The 16290-nt window shown below is 40.1% G+C and overlaps 1 protein-coding gene across 7 annotated transcripts in view; it reads right to left on the bottom strand.

Moving 5' to 3' along the window:
* Positions 1–490: 490 nt before the first annotated feature.
* mgat4c (mgat4 family member C) overlaps positions 491–16290 on the bottom strand; it is a 128747-nt gene continuing 112947 nt past the window's right edge. For all 7 annotated transcript variants that reach the window (XM_026175017.1, XM_026175021.1, XM_026175018.1 and 4 more), the window contains 3 exons: positions 7155–7306; positions 5718–5865; positions 491–5044 (listed from right to left, as the gene is read on the bottom strand). In XM_026175017.1, coding sequence (XP_026030802.1) covers positions 3888–5044; positions 5718–5865; positions 7155–7283 — 1434 coding nt within the window. In that variant the 5' untranslated portion in view covers positions 7284–7306 and the 3' untranslated portion in view covers positions 491–3887. The remainder of the gene's footprint in view (positions 5045–5717; positions 5866–7154; positions 7307–16290) is intronic.

Here is a 16290-nt window from a genome sequence, read left to right as displayed (position 1 = left end):
GCTTTACACGTTACAGTACCCCCTCACACACCACCCCCAATTTCTCTGGGATCATCTGTACACTTTCATTAAGTATGCAGGAAAAAGAGCAGAAAGCTTATGAATATTGAAATGAATAATGTATGTTTTCTGCTTTAAGCTACAACTGCATCTGAGTAAAGCAGGCTCGCTCTTGCTGCAAATTTAAAGAAACTTCAAATGTCAATTATTAGTTTTAGTGAAAATGTATGTTGTAAGAGTATGATCTTTTTTTAATGTCGTTCTTCACACTGAAGCAAAACTAGTTCTTGATTTAGAGTCATGTAAATGCTGTTTAGTTATCCGCTGGGCTTTCAAAGCAACGATTCAAGCCCCGACACACTGCAGACATATATTCAGTATGTTGTGATCCATTGAGCTTACTGGTGTGTCTTAGAAGTCAGTGCACAACAAAGTAAGCATTCATTTGTTTAATCTAACTTATTTTTAAATACAGCATTTACAATACAACATTTGAAATGATATGTATAAAAAAATATATGTCATCTTACAATACAGTACCAATTAGAGAACGATGGAAAGTAAAACAGACACAGAAACAACATCTTAACACACCCGCTCCACTTAACAATATACAGCATGTCAACTCTAAACTTGGTGAATGGTAGGCTTCTACGTACAGACTCAGAACAATTTCATTAGCAGAAGCTGAACAATAATTCATAGATCCTTACATACAAAAGGAGTTGTTTTATCCACTGAAAATGCTTTTGTTCATGCACTTTGTACATGCTCCACTGGAAGACAGCTCACGTTTCATATAACTCCCACACATCACGTTCACACAGTCATCATTTGCTCAGAGCTTTGGGGACTAGACCTTCAAAGCCAATATAACTGAACAACTTAGATAGTTAGTTTCCTGCAGGTGAATCATAAAGTTCTGCTTTTTCCCTCACAGGTCCGGTGAGGTTTGATGCAGTTACTCTTTGATTTTAGACAATTGTAACCTTAAGAAAATTAAAGGGCCCTTTAAGTATTAAGACAAATGTATAATGGATCCTTTTCACGCGGTTCACCCAAGGCCATAGTATGAACTGAGGTTTCCAAACATATTGCCAATAGCAAAGAATGCTCTGCACAGCAGTTTGCTGATATTCTTTTGAGGAATTTATTCAGGCTTTGTTGATCCTCAAGATGTAAATCTGTCCATAATTCTGCAGTGTGCGGCTACTTTTAGCTGACATCTTATTTCATATAAAGACCAGACAGCAATTTCTCCTCCACAAATATCACCTTCACAACATGGTTGCACTGCTTGGAGACGAGGCTTATTAAAGCTATCCATTACCACTTGTGCAACAGCTAACTGCCCTGTGGTAACATCATGTGTTTATAGCTCATAGGCAGGTAATAAGCAGGTAACACTGGGTTGAATTGGCACCGCAATGTGTGTCACGAAGAATGCCACACACACACGCACAGCACAATGTAAATTGTGCTTCCAAGCATCATCCATTCAAACAACATCCCCTCCAAGGAGCTGATCCATGCAGGTCCTGGAATCATTTACTAAAATGAATAGTGGTTTTCCCAGGGAAATGTTGAGGAAAAACAATAAGCCGTATTGTAAGGTGGTGGGCATTCTAATTTCATTTCAGATAGTACATGGGGGATTTGCTCAGGGAGAATTTCAAGATTGCAGTACAAGCCAATCTGTGAAAGGTCTCGATCTGTAACACTGAACAAGACCTTGAGGGAAAACACGAAACAGGTGGCTATCACACAAGCGGAACAAAGCTGTACAAAACTGTTCCAGCATGCTTAATGATGACCTGCGTGCGCTGCATGTTCCTAAAGAACATCGGTACAATGTAAACATTTCTTGCCACCACTTCAATTTAGAAACTAATGTGACATATAGCAGATTCTGATCACACAACAAGGTTACTTTTAAAGCATGGTACTGAACTGCTTTGGGTATCATGGCAATGATAAGTTAACATGCCATGTGTCTGCTTAATTCTCAGAAGGTTAGCTGTTTAACAATATTGAGCAATGAGCCCAAAAGCATCTTCAGGGGAAACTCAAGCAAGTTCCCCCAAAAGAAACTGTATGAACAGAGATCAAAGATCACGGAGAAGCAACCATGTAAGAGCAGAAACAGTGAAGGAGTGAGAGCCCAGCACTGGGGAAAGAACGAATTGAGATCTTATAGCTCCAGGGAAGATGTTGTTTTGCTGGTGTAGAGAGTGAGGCAAACACAGACCAATTTACTAGGAGGAAAACTGTGTTGTTAAAAAAGAAAGGAAAAAAAAAGAAAGAGTCGTATGAGCAGACCTGGCCCATTTCTCACTGTGCAATCTAATCTCAGCTCTTGGAGAAGATGGGCGAACACAAACAGTGCTCTCCCGTCAGCAGCGCTGACAGGATATACAGTGTTTGAAAAAGAGCTCAACTCAGTCACACATCTGCCTTACCCGTAACTAAGAAGACGATTAAACAGGAAAGAATATTTAAAGCAGAGAAATCTGGTGTTACTTGATGAATATTCAAGGCAACAATGACCTCTGACACTTCCTGATGAGATTTCGAGCTGGAAAATGATTAAGGGTCAAGAGGGGACATCCTCAGAGAGAAATCCAAGGGCTACACTTTTGCCAGTTCATTGTCCGTCATGATAAAAAAAAACAAAAACAAAGAAACAAACAACAAAAAAAACCCTACAGGATTTTCAATAAGGTGGTTGTTTAAAGAATACCATGTTACACTTAATAATAAGTCCTTCAATTATAAATTAGTACTTCATAATACTCCGAAACAAAAAACTGCAGCAAATCAGTAGTACAGTGTCCTACAAATAAAATTTGTGTTCATCATTTACATGAAGTGCCTTCCTGAAAAGCTTTCAAAAACATTCCTAAATAATATATAGTTATTTGAATTACTAATGGGTGAGTGGGTGTGATGACTGAGCGTAGTATCAGCTCAACAGTTTCTAAAATTTGACAGTTATTAAATATGAATGATACTGTACACCAAATGGACGCATAATCATGCATTTATGACCTTGACGGTGTTCAATGCGGTGCTCGTCTTTCACAGTTATCATTTTGAGCATATTAAATGTGTGAATGTATGAAGAAAAACTCTTAATGACTACACTTTCAACTGAATTTCCCCACAACTTTGTTATTGTCAACAAATCCCATGAAAAAAAAAGCCAACACAAAAACTCTGCTCGATCTCTCAAAACTTTCCAAAAACTCCAGTGCTGTTACTGCTGGGCGCTGTAAGCAAAGGATACATTATTTTGTATTTAGTGCTTTGGCAACCATGTAAGAGCAGAAACAGGGTAAAATGATATTTTGGATAACTGAGCTTAACGACACTGAGAAACAACATGCTGTATATCACACTGGAGATAGAGAGTACAAAATAGTATGTTTTAGTCTTTTCATGGAATTTTGTTACAGAAACAAAATACTGAAATTGTAAACCATATTTTCCTTTGGGCAGGAGAATAGTCAAAACAAAGCTAAACAAAAACCCAACAATCAGAACATTGTGACATGATATTACTTAAAGCTGCTAAACAATAACAGTGAATTATCACCCAGCCGTGTATTAAGGATCGCTATCAAAAGCTGAAATGGATAAACTCCTGTAACACTTCAACATGTGTTAATGAACACTTTGAGGTCAGCTGAACAGTCCTTGAGAATGACTGTGAAGATGCTCCACTAAGAGTACAACTTGCAGGTAAAAAACTATAGATTGATTTGGCAATCAAAACGAGTATCAATAAATACATATAAAATGAATAAATAAATCTGGAAATACATACATTACTAAATAATAATAAAAACCTTTGCCTTTATGACATATTAAAAGTCTCTGTATAGTCATCATTGGCTGGGGGGTTGCGTAGTCCATAAACTTATACTTCTGATAATGAGCCATTCTTTCTGGCTGCCTGTGACCACAATGCGTACACACTCAATGTCAAAGGCTATTTTGTGGTCTACGTCATGGACCTCAATGTTGCCATTTTTAAACTCTCCTAATGTGATATAAGAGGAACACTGTTTGCCTTTTTTAGTCCCAACTAATTTCTCTCCTACTTCCAGAGCTCCGTGATGAAGAATGTCATTCTGCCGGTCATCAGACCCAGTAACAATCTTAATTTTACTGATTTTGGTAGATTTGTTAAAGACTACAATAAAGAAATCTCCAGTGGAGGGAGGTTTTCCCCAAAAGTATTCGTCCACTGTGCTGTAAGCCTTGGTGGCGTCATAGTTTTCAAAGACATTGATGTTTGTGTAAAGGCTGGCGGGGGGGTTGTCGGGAATGTCTATGGAGTCTTCCTCAAAGTCATCATCCTTCAGCTTGTTCTCGGCACCTTTATAGGAGGAGTAGTAGCCCATGTGCTGGAACAGCGAAGGCTTGAAGCGGATCACGTCCTTCTGTGCAAGCAGGCCTCTGAAGTGGATGAGGAGCCAGTCGCAGGGCATTTCCTGGTAGAACATGAGCAGGAAATGAGCCAAGCGCGGCAGGTCTCTGGAGTGATACAGCTTCCCGATGTAGCCCAGCTTGGAGAATTCCAACATCACCCAGTAGGAACCTTCTCTGGAGGTGATCACCTTCTTCAGTGCTGTCAGGAAGTTCCTGGAGCAGCGCACATCGTCCTCTAACATCATGTAGAAGTCGGAGAGGTTTGTGCAGAAGTTGAGCAGGAAAGCATAGTCCACGTTCTGCTTGGAGCGGAAACGGACCCTGTCCTCTGGGTCGTTGTAGTTCCTTTTCAATCCGTCCAGAGACGGATAGTACTCCTCTGGAGCTTGGATTACTAAGAGACGTCCAGCTATGATGTGGTGTGCAAACTTCCTGGTGATTTCCTGCACCAGGTTCTCACACCAGACCAGGTCGAAGTCCGCCAGATGGACGACAACCACAATCTCTTTCAGTTCCTCGTAACTGGACTGATCAAATATGGATTTGATCGTTTCCAGGAGGTAGTTTCCTCTTTTTCTTTTGACAGATGAGAGCCCGATGGTGAGATACTCTGTGAATAAAAAATATGAATGTCAACTTTGATCACTATTTCCAAAAACATCTTTAAAGGACAGGTTTCAGATGAACTGCATAAGTTTCAACGCTGTCTGAGAAAATATACTCCTAAAATTGTAAACGTGAAATTAGAGTTTAAGTAAATTTATTTCAAGGTCTGCTTATTAGTTGCTTCCTGAGCCTTCAAATGGTCATCAGCTGATCTTTATTTACAATCAGCCCTTATCACATGACCAAAGTTCCAGCGTAGTTGAAAGTCACTTTGAATTCAAACTATGTCAAAGTCCACCAGTATTATTTGAGAAAATAAACGTAATACAAATTTTTAAATGCATTTGTATTTTTCTAAAGCATTTTCTAAATATTTTTGCTGAATAAACAATTGTGCTCAGTGCTCACTTATTTAACAGCACACAGTTATTGTCTATGAGGGAAAATAGACATAAAAGCTTTGTGAATAAAGCACAAAGCACTAAAGAAGAATTTAATGTTGAGGTAAAGAAGCCCCTGTGGAGCAGTTTCTGTTTATTGCTATGCATTAAATCCCAATGTCACAGATTTTAAATTTAATTTTGCATCCTCTTCTTGCAAATACAATTCACTGTAATTTGCCCCGGCCCATGAAAGACTCAATGTAAATTTCTATTAAAAAGAAACAGTAAACTTACTCTTGCGGTTCAGTGGGGTACCAGCGAGATAGCGATATGTGACGTTGATGGATCCAGAGAAATTACTCAGGTCTCTGAAGGTGTGGACGTATCGTTCTGAGCTTGAAGGGTGGACTGATGTTTCCCTAAGCTGCCTTTTATCCCCTTCCTGGAGCAAAACATTAAAAAAAAAACACATTATCAACTGATGCACACAAAAAAATCTGGAAAAAAAATCTAATTATGCAAATTATTAAAGTTCCCAATTATCAAATAAATAAAGTATTTCACATCTCAGCATCAAATAAGGTGGACATCAGATGTTTCTTTTGACAAGTAAATGAAAAGTAAAAAATTTGTGTCTTGGCATATTATACATATTTAAACATTTCCGCAAAAAACATGGAAAGCCTGTAAAGTTTAAGACTGAAACCATTCCCATCATTATTGAAGCTCTATGACATGCATTAACATCTATTGATTTTCAGAGTATTCGGTTTAAATTCAGTTCAAGTCAATTTTATGTACAATCGCAACAGCGCCAAATCACAACAAGAGTTGCTTCAAGGTGTTTTTAAAGTGTATAGCTTAGTAGCTAGCAGTACTTTTATCCTGTAATTGAGCTTCTTTATGTGCAAAAATTAAAAGAACAATTTTCCTATTTTCCTGATCAGAAGAAGAAGAACTAGATTCATTTTGTGAAGAGCCAGGTTGATGGATAGCTGAGAAAACTAGCTATGTATAGCATGTGTATTAGGGTTTGTGTATATTAGGATACTGCTGATCATTTCAGTACTGGGTAAAACTTTACAAGGCTTCTAAACATACAGAACCACTGAAACAGCCTTAAACTGATGAAAAACATTGCAGTTGACAGTGAAGCCCCTCACACACCCCAAATCTGTGTTTGACCAGGACCATTTGACTATTTTGTGCAGTTCATCCTCAGCAGACATACCCCTGTGTTGTGAAACTTCATATTATATACATTTTTTCAAGTATTCAAATTTAGCTAAGTAGCTTAAAACACTATTTTCTCAAGTGTTGCCTCGGAAAACACATTTCTTTCTTTATATTGATATCAAATCTATTGACATGACACAACTAAACCTCCATTTCAGAAGGTTTGTTTAAACCCCTGCAGGCAGTGAGGAGAAAAAGCCGCCAAACCACCTTAATATTTTAAAGAACAAACACTGATAATATACTGAGATCAACAAGAGTTGCTGGCATCATGAATAAATGATAAATCATAAAGATGATCTCAATGTGTCCACCTCATTAACATTTAAATATGTCTCTCTTACAAAAGAGCAACTGCACATCAAACAGGAAGCACGTCTGGAAATGTGGTCAAGTGTGCATCAAGAAGACATCCAGAAGAAATACAAACATAAAGTGTCTAATGCTCTGTAAAAACACTTCTGCAAATGCGCATACATAGAACAATTGACTAACCAGCACGTAGCCATCTTCAATGTAAAGGTTCAGGAAGAGGAGGAAGGTGATGAGGAAGCCGAGGAAGGGAATAGTGGAGCGTTTCCTCAGACATCTCATCTTGTCCAGGGATTTCCACATCAGCCTCATGCTCTACACAGTATTGCTGAGATCTGCACGAAATAAACATGAGCAAAAACACATCACACAAGACAGAAGTGTATGCTTTGAATTTCATCAGCCACGATTCTGCAGATAATTTGCCTTTAGCAGACTGTTGTGAGATTTTAGCAACATAAGACCATCTTTCATGTATTATTATCCCCCACAAGTGTAATGGGTAATGTTTTTTTTATTGTACACAAATACATTAATATACACTGAGCAGTAAATTTGTTCTGTTCCCGTTCCCCTTTAATCTATTTTTAGGTCTTCAGTGATGAAGGCTCATGCCATTTCTGACAGCACACATTTCAGTGCTTTCTTGGTCAAAGAAAACAATGCTTCTGCCTGCTCTCATCAGCTAGCAAACTCCTTCATAGTGGAATAATGTTTGTAGATTACAGGCCATCATCACTCAAGAGGAGAGGAAAATTCAATTTTCAATCATGTCTCTTTATTTCCGATTTCTGGTCGATAAAAGAAAGAAATTAAAAGACACAGAGGGCAAAAGAAGAGAGAGCAAAATGGGTGAAAGGTTTTTCATAGCTAGTCAGTACATAGGTATTTTCTAAAGCTGCAAAAAAATAAGTACTTTCAATAATCTATTATGAACACCGGTGTACCACAAGGCTGTGTGATGAGCCCTTTCCTCTACTCCCTCTTCACCCACGACTGCAGACCTGCTGATGGTTCCAACACCATCATTAAGTTTGCAGATGACACCACGGTGATTGGCCTCATCAGTGACAACGATGAGGCCGCCTACAGGGAGGAGGTGGATCGTCTGGCTGAGTGGTGCGACAGAAACAACCTGCTGCTTAACACCGAGAAGACCAAGGAGCTCATCGTGGACTACAGGAGGAATGCTGACCCACATCCACCCATCCACATTAAGGGGACGGCTGTGGAGCGTGTGAGCAGCTTCAAGTTCCTGGGAGTCCACATCTCCGAGGATCTCACCTGGACGACCAACTGCTCCAAGCTGGTCAAGAAGGCTCACCAGCGCCTCTTCTTCTTGAGGACTCTGAGGAAGAACCACCTGTCCTCAGACATCCTGGTGAACTTCTATCGCTGCACCATCGAGAGCATCCTGACCAACTGTATAACAGTCTGGTACGGGAACTGCTCTGCCTCGGACCGGAAGGCGTTGCAGAGGGTCGTGAAAACTGCCCAGCGCATCGCCGGAGCACCACTTCCTGCCATAAAAGACATCTACAGGAAGCGGTGTCTGAAAAGGGCTGGGAAAATCATCAAAGACCCCAGTCACCCATCACATGGACTCTTCACCCTCCTGCCCTCTGGGAGGCGCCACAGGAGCCTCCGGACTAAGACCACCAGGTACCGGAACAGCTTCTTCCCCACAGCTGTCAGACTCCTGAACTCTGCCTCCTGACATCTGACCCACGTTAAACTCATGGACTGAACATACACACACCCACAATGGACAACTGTACCCTCAAACACAATAATAACATGGAGTGAACCACCACTCACAACCACTAGCACTTTATATAGCCTCTGTAGAAACTATCTACACCCTCACTTATCTTAACTGCACTACTGTATAGCTCTGTGTAAATAATCATTCTGTACATTCGATAATCTTTAATCCTACAACTGTTTACAACTTGCATAGTTCCCATTTCTGTATAGCTGTATATCCCAGATTCTGTAAAGTTATTTATTTCATATTCTGTATAGTTTTTCATATTTATATCCTGTTCATATCCTGTACATAGCTTGTACTCACTACAGCCTGTACATACTTATAGTTATAGAATATTCACAACATACTTCATACCGTGTACATTATAACATACCATAATAGACCCATTTCTGTAATATACTCACATATCTATATTATTGCTAATATATATTGTAATATATCTATATCACTAAAGCACTTCTGGATGGATGCAAACTGCATTTCGTTGCCCTGTACCTGTGCATGTGCAATGACAATAAAGTTGAATTCTATTCTATTCTATTCTATTCTAATTCTATTAACTACAATGACGTGTTTTTGCTTCCCATCGTAGGTAAAGTCAGTGCAAAATTCAAAAGTACTGAATCTGTAAAAAAGGCAAAAAGTCAAAACATTTTAGAACTGTCACTGCATTTTCTGTTCTGCGTTACTGGTACTACTACTGGTTTTTATCCAAAGGACATTATTGTTGGTTTTGTTCAATTAACCAATCAGATTTAAGGCAGCTTTGGTTGCATGCAGTAAATGGATTGGTTCGTCTATAGCACTCAAAGCACTTTATACAACCTTCCCAAATTCACCTAAAGCAATTTTTTCTACACCTAAGTGCTTTCTATCTAACAATCACACATCAGAGAGCAACTTGGGGTTCAAATTGCGTGCAGAGTGGAGCAGCCAGGGATCAAACCACCAACCTTCCAATTAGTGGATGACCTGCTCTGTCTCCTGAGCTACAGCCACCCTTAAAGCAGCACATGCGTATAGCATCACACATTCCTAAACATTAACTAGTGAACTTAAAAAACAAATCTGGATTGGATACACTGGCCCAAAAGCCCCCAAAATCTGCTGAGTTAACAGATTAGCCAATGGGTTCCCAGAGTGACGCGTCAGGAACTGAATAATTTTTAATGGTGATGCACAAAACAGTTTCTTCATCCTTTAAAAGCTATAGACACATCTATCTATCAGTCTGTCTTGTTACAATTACTTATTATAACTGCTAGTTATCTACGAAATCTCAGGCTTCGGGTCAAAAACTTATAATTTTATATAAAGACATTTTAGGTTTTATTTTAGTACTATGATGAACTAGGAAATGGTGACCTTGGTTGCCAAGCAAGCACTCACATTCACAATCTTTATTGAATCCTGTAAGCCATTCTCAATGTCTGCTTTTAACTACTATTTTAACTACTATTACTAACAGTGCAAGGACAACAGTGGGATTATGAAGGAAGAGGAGAAGCACAATATAGCACCATTTATAGACCTGTGCAATCAAATGTAATATATATCTAAATATGACTTTTAAGAAGCTTAAGTTATACTTATGTGTTGTTTGTTCCGCACACAGTTTCTCCGTTCAACAAATCAGTTTTGTTGTATGAATTGTGGCATTTCTCTATTGCCGACGTTAATAGTACAAGAAATACAGAACACAGTTTGTGTAATGTTGGTACATGGACAATTCAACAAATAAAAGCTACATCAAACACAGCTTTCAGCTAGAACAGAGCCATACACACTAGCTTCAGTCACAACGGGAACAGAAAGCTCTCAAAGCACATGTACAAGTGAAACCTACTGAGGGAGAAAAAGCCTATAAACAGCGGCAGCAGAAGTAACAGTCCACAGACATGATGCAAGTGGTGTCTGTCCTTTTGTTTGCCAGCAATTAGGCATCAGCATTCCCTTTTGTTCCCTTGTTGCAAAGCCCATGAGATGTCTAATAGAATACAAACTACCTCTAAGCTCAGTTCAATGACCACGTACAAATCAATCACCCACACCAAGAGTCAGCTTCACTGGGGTTTTGACTAGTCAATACCTCTTTTTGCACACTTGAAAACTAAATTTAACATATCTGTCCGGCCTGTTCTCTGCAATTTTCACCTCACTGTGGTTCAGCCATAACTGTGTGTGTATATATATACACACACACACACACACACACACACACACACACACACACACACACACACACACATATATATGTGTGTGTGTGTATATGTGTGTATATATATATATATATATATATAAACAAAAAACACCCAGCACGCCCCTGCGGGCGGTTTATCCTTCAAGCTCGGGTCCTCTACCAGAGGCCTGGGAGCTTGAGGGTCCTGCGCAGTATCTTAGCTGTTCCCAGGACTGCGCTCTTCTGGACAGAGATCTCCGATGTTGTTCCCGGGATCTGCTGGAGCCACTCTTGGTATTTCTCCAGCTTCTCGTGTTCCTTCTTCCTGATATTGCTGTCATTCGGAACCGCTACATCGATCACTACGGCCGTCTTCTTCTGTTTGTCTACCACCACTATGTCCGGTTGGTTAGCCACCACCATTTTGTCCGTCTGTATCTGGAAGTCCCACAGGATCTTAGCTCGGTCATTCTCCACCACCCTTGGGGGCATCTCCCATTTTGACCTCGGGACTTCCAGATTATACTCGGCACAGATGTTCCTGTACACTATGCCGGCCACTTGGTTATGGCGTTCCATGTATGCCTTGCCTGCTAGCATCTTGCACCCTATATATATATATATATATATGTATATATATATATATATAGGGTGCAAGATGCTGCTTGGTTATGACGTCATTACAGATTTGGAAAGTTTTACATACTCAACATATATATATATATATATATATATATATATATATATATATATATATATATTGAGTATGTAAAACTTTCCAAACCTTATCTGTCAGTGCCAACCTGCTTATTCTACTATTGCCTCTTGTTTGGTGTTATTTATTGGACCGGATGATTGAGGTTTTACTAACTTAAATAACGGGGACCTCAGAAGCATGTGGAAGAACCATACACAGTCAAAACAGCCTGGCACCTCCTCCTCATGTTGCTCACCAGCTCGGTCACACATTGCTGTAGGATGGCATCCCATTTTTCAACCAGCATTTATCGCAAGTCAGCCAATGTGGTTGTTCTGGTCACAGAATAGGTTGGCTGGCATTGACAGAGAAGATTTGGCAAGGTTTTAATGGGTGCAACCCACATACTCAAGTCTGCTGCTCAACCCACAAATACATTCTCCTCACAAATGTGGGATAGTATAGGAAATAGTATAGGAATAGAATAGTATAGGAAAATGGTATAAGATGCCAAAAAAGCATTGTTATAACAAAGAAATAACTCATCAAACACAAATGTCCTTATTTTTTATATATAAAACACTGATGTGGATGAACACATCTGCATTTGTTGTGAACTGCTTGGTTATGACGTCATTACAGATTAACAAACTGTGCTGTTTAAGCTGCAGCAGCACAACATCCTTCTAGTAAGACCACATCTTGAGATATTATTGAATGAACTGTAATCAGTTCAGTCTGAGTTGTAGGGGGCGATATCTTTTATCACATAAGAAACATTTTGCTAGATATTTCTCTAATATATGCAGTCTGAACACCTGAGTTAATATTTTATCTGCAAAAAGAGGAATTGCAATCTTCATGAACGCTTCATGAGCTACTGCAGTACAGATAATATCTGAAAGGAATATGCTAGCTGTCTGAAATGCATCTTGTATAACCGTGCAGAACTATGGTTGATGCAAAACAGCTTGCATATTGTGTGAGGAAGCTGAGTGGAGCACGATGATGAGAAGAATCATTAGGCCGACTCTGGAGAAATCTCAGCTGATGGCTACAAGTACAAGAGTCCTCCTGACGGCACAGCTCAGGTAACTCTCTTTGCTTCTTAGAACCTCCTTAGTGAGATATCAGCAGCAGATCTTTCGATATCTGCACAAACATAAGCTGTGTTGGGACGTTTTGCATACAATTAAATCAAATTAAATTCTTTGGACAATCCCGTGTGAACGCTACAATTAGACAACTTTCTATTCCAATGTTGGGGAGGAGTTTATGCCTCTGGATGGAGACTTGAGTGTCTGTCATCAAGTTACAAGACAAAGAAAGGCGCCTCTTATTTCAATAATTCAGTATGGTCTCAGAGCAGGAAGAGGATGAGATCCTCCTCCTGCCACAGGCACAGCTGGGAAACATGCTCACTTCTGCTACCCTAGATTTCACTTCTTTATTTTATTTTATTTTATTTTACACAGCAGAACATCTAAAACAGTGTCACCTCCTTACTCTGAGAATTCGCTAGAACATAGACCAGGTATACGCTGGCATGCTGTATGAATTCACCGATAGCTTCCAATAACAAGTGGGTGGGATGTGCGGCTTGTTGTGTTTATTCTTGTGGCATGAATCCAGAGTGGAGCTGCAGCAGTGAAATGCACTAAGTGTATTTTAATGGGTGTGTCATCCTGGCAGTCACACAGCCCCTCGGATGTCCTCAGCACCATTTTGGGACACAGTATACTTCCAGCAAGCTGGGGCTGTTAAATATCCATTATGCGCTGTGTGTGAACTGGACCAAATAAACCACAATACCGCCCCTCTGCTTGCTTTTGCCTAGCAGTGCGTTGTGCACTGAAGTCGCATCAACTGCCTGTCCCAAACGCCTTTTGAAAACCGTGCTCTCAATAAGAAGTTAAATCCTGTTACACAGGCATAAAGGGCTCGGTGGCAACAAAACTGTCACAAAAGCCAAGCACTCTGGCCGTAAAGACCTCCCAAATTTGATTTAGGCATTAGGCCACTAAATGCTCAGCGTGATCAAAACTTCTCAAGCCTTGTAATTTTTGTTCAGCATACTTTGCTTTGTATTCTATAACAAGCAGTCTGCAAAAATCCTTTAAGATCGATGCTTCGGTTGCTCCTGGATGAGATAAGATAGAAAATATGCCCCTTCAAAAATCCTCCAAGGAAACTATCACCTGGTTGTATCACACCAGAGCCTTAGGGGTTGGAAATGGCTCTCAGCTGGAAATCTTTCGCCCATCAATCTTTGACGTCACAGCGAGCTTATGAAGCTTATGTTGTTGTGCAGAAAGATGATCACCAGAGGAAGAAAAAATGGTAAACAAAGGGGCTTGGAAAATTATGAGAAGACCTCTAATGTGAACCGGTCACAAAATGAAGATGAAAAATTTATGTTCAACAATCGAGAGCATATAGTGAATCTTGACTGAATGGGAGCATCGATACACTGAAGTTAATGGAGAGTAATATTAAAGGCTTATAGGCTGGAACTGGTTTATTTATTCAATGAGGATAATAATATTAACTCATTCACTGCCATTGACGCCGTCAATGGCAGTGAATGAGTCAATGGGTTTAACTCATTCACTGCCAATGGCTGGCAGTGAATGAGTTAATATTAGTAATAATAATAATAATAATAATCCACAGTCTAAGTAAAAGTTGTAAAATTTACCACAATAAAGAGACAAAAAAAAAACACATAACAAATAACAGATTCATTATGCAACACTTCTATTAGTTGAAACAATATCATGAAGGGCGAGAATTTTAAAGCGAGCTTTTACATGTTTCGTAAGCGATATCCCTTTTTTCATGTATCTAGACTTAAACTACCTTGACAAGCAATCTCTGCATTCATCCTCAACGTCCTCCACGTTTCTGTGGCAGTGCATACGACATGACTTATTCAGAAATTGTCCCCCATCCTCCACATCCTCTAATGGTGAAATCTGACAGAGGCCAACTGCAAATGGAAACCAAGCAGCTGCCCCGCGCGAAGAAGGCAATTGTGTGGTCCAGCCTGATGTGCAGCTCTAATGCCAAGCTTTCGATATGATGGCAAAAAAAAACAGAAAGAAAAAAACTAGAGAAAAAACAACAAAAACAAAAGGCTTTCATGTCTTCCTCCATTTGCAGTGGCTTGATTGGTGCAGAGTGGCAGCAGTCCTGCATGCCAACGATACCACTTTCTTTTTGTCAAGTGCTGTGAAAGGAAAACGAAGAGCTCGGCCGGAGTAAATGAAACAAGGTATAGGACGGTGCAGAGCGGCAGTGACACAAACATGAGTTGAGCTCCACAGTAATTTCACATCCCATCTTCCGGAGGTTGTTTTATCAAAGTCACTTCCATTGTGGCGATACCACTGCACCTTGGAGGACACGTAGCTTGGTTGAAGCGTAACACCTGCTAACCTGAATTTGAGAATAATTTGAATGGATAGCTTTAAAAAAAACAAAACATAGTTGGTGTATACTATCAGCTTAATGAATTTATTTTTCTGAATGCAGGCAGCGAACTGGGAAAAGGCCGAATAATGAAGAAGAGATTTGAAAATAAAATGTTCTCCTCTGGGAATCTCAGGTACACACAGCAGCAAGCCCCTCCACGTGCTATTCAAAAATCAAAATAACCTCTTAACAAACACATTTCTTGCCAGCTTGAATCAACTTTCAACATTCAATTTAGGCCACGTTTTTAGAAGAGTGAAGAAGCATTTCTGTAATGGGAAAACCTAAATGGGAAACTTATTGCGAATAAGAAAAGGGGAACAGATTAATAAAATGGGCAGCAGAAAGCAATTCTCCCACATTTCATCTTGTTATCTGTTTTACATTATTTCCCCTGGGTATCCTGCACCTTGCAGATATACAGCTCTGCACAAATAATCAATTAAGCCGGGAGATTTGCAGGTATTCAGCAGTTGCTTTGTGTCAGGCCTTCAGCCACTTTCAATGGATTTTCGTTCTCGATAAAAAGCCGAGAGTAACAGAGGCTTTTGTTGATAACAAAATTGTGGCATGCAGTGGAATAATAAATCTGTTTATTATGAAATGAGTCTTTTATTAATCTAACTGGTCAAACAGTTTACCAATTACTGCATTCTCGCAGCATGCCAGAGAAAGGAATCTGTCATCTACAAAGTCCACAGACCCTTGTCAGAGAGCCACGGCTGTTAGGGAAACACAGAAATGATCTTAATTATCGAGATGCAAATGTAATTCCAACAAACCCTGCGTATCACAACAGCCAATCACGTTTGACAACCTGTCATCTCCACAAAGGTATTCTTCCAAAGGGAGAACACTCCTATATTCCCTCTGTAAACTGCCAAGCAGATTTCTGATCATAAAACCGAGTCAGACGGTTCGCTTTGCCAGGCTGCTATGCCAAGGATCCAAACAGATGTAACACCCCAGCACAGAGGCAGCCCTACCCTCCCCCCATTGTCTCCCTGTGCTGGGCCTGTCACTGCTGTCAGCAGGCTGAGCTCACTCACTCTAATGGGGGGGGGGTTGAGTATTGCGGTGGCAGCAGAGGGGAGAGTGAGTGCTGAATGTGATGCATTCCCCGTGGACATACTGTGCCACCCTCCCCCACCACCACCGACTGCCACTGCTACCACGCCGTGGCCCTCGTGGGAGAAAC

This window comes from Astatotilapia calliptera, chromosome 7 (assembly GCF_900246225.1).
Source record: "Astatotilapia calliptera chromosome 7, fAstCal1.2, whole genome shotgun sequence".
In the NCBI taxonomy this organism is placed as follows: domain Eukaryota; kingdom Metazoa; phylum Chordata; class Actinopteri; order Cichliformes; family Cichlidae; genus Astatotilapia; species Astatotilapia calliptera.
Note: the sequence above shows the minus strand (reverse complement) of the source record. Positions and strands in the feature narration are given on the sequence as shown.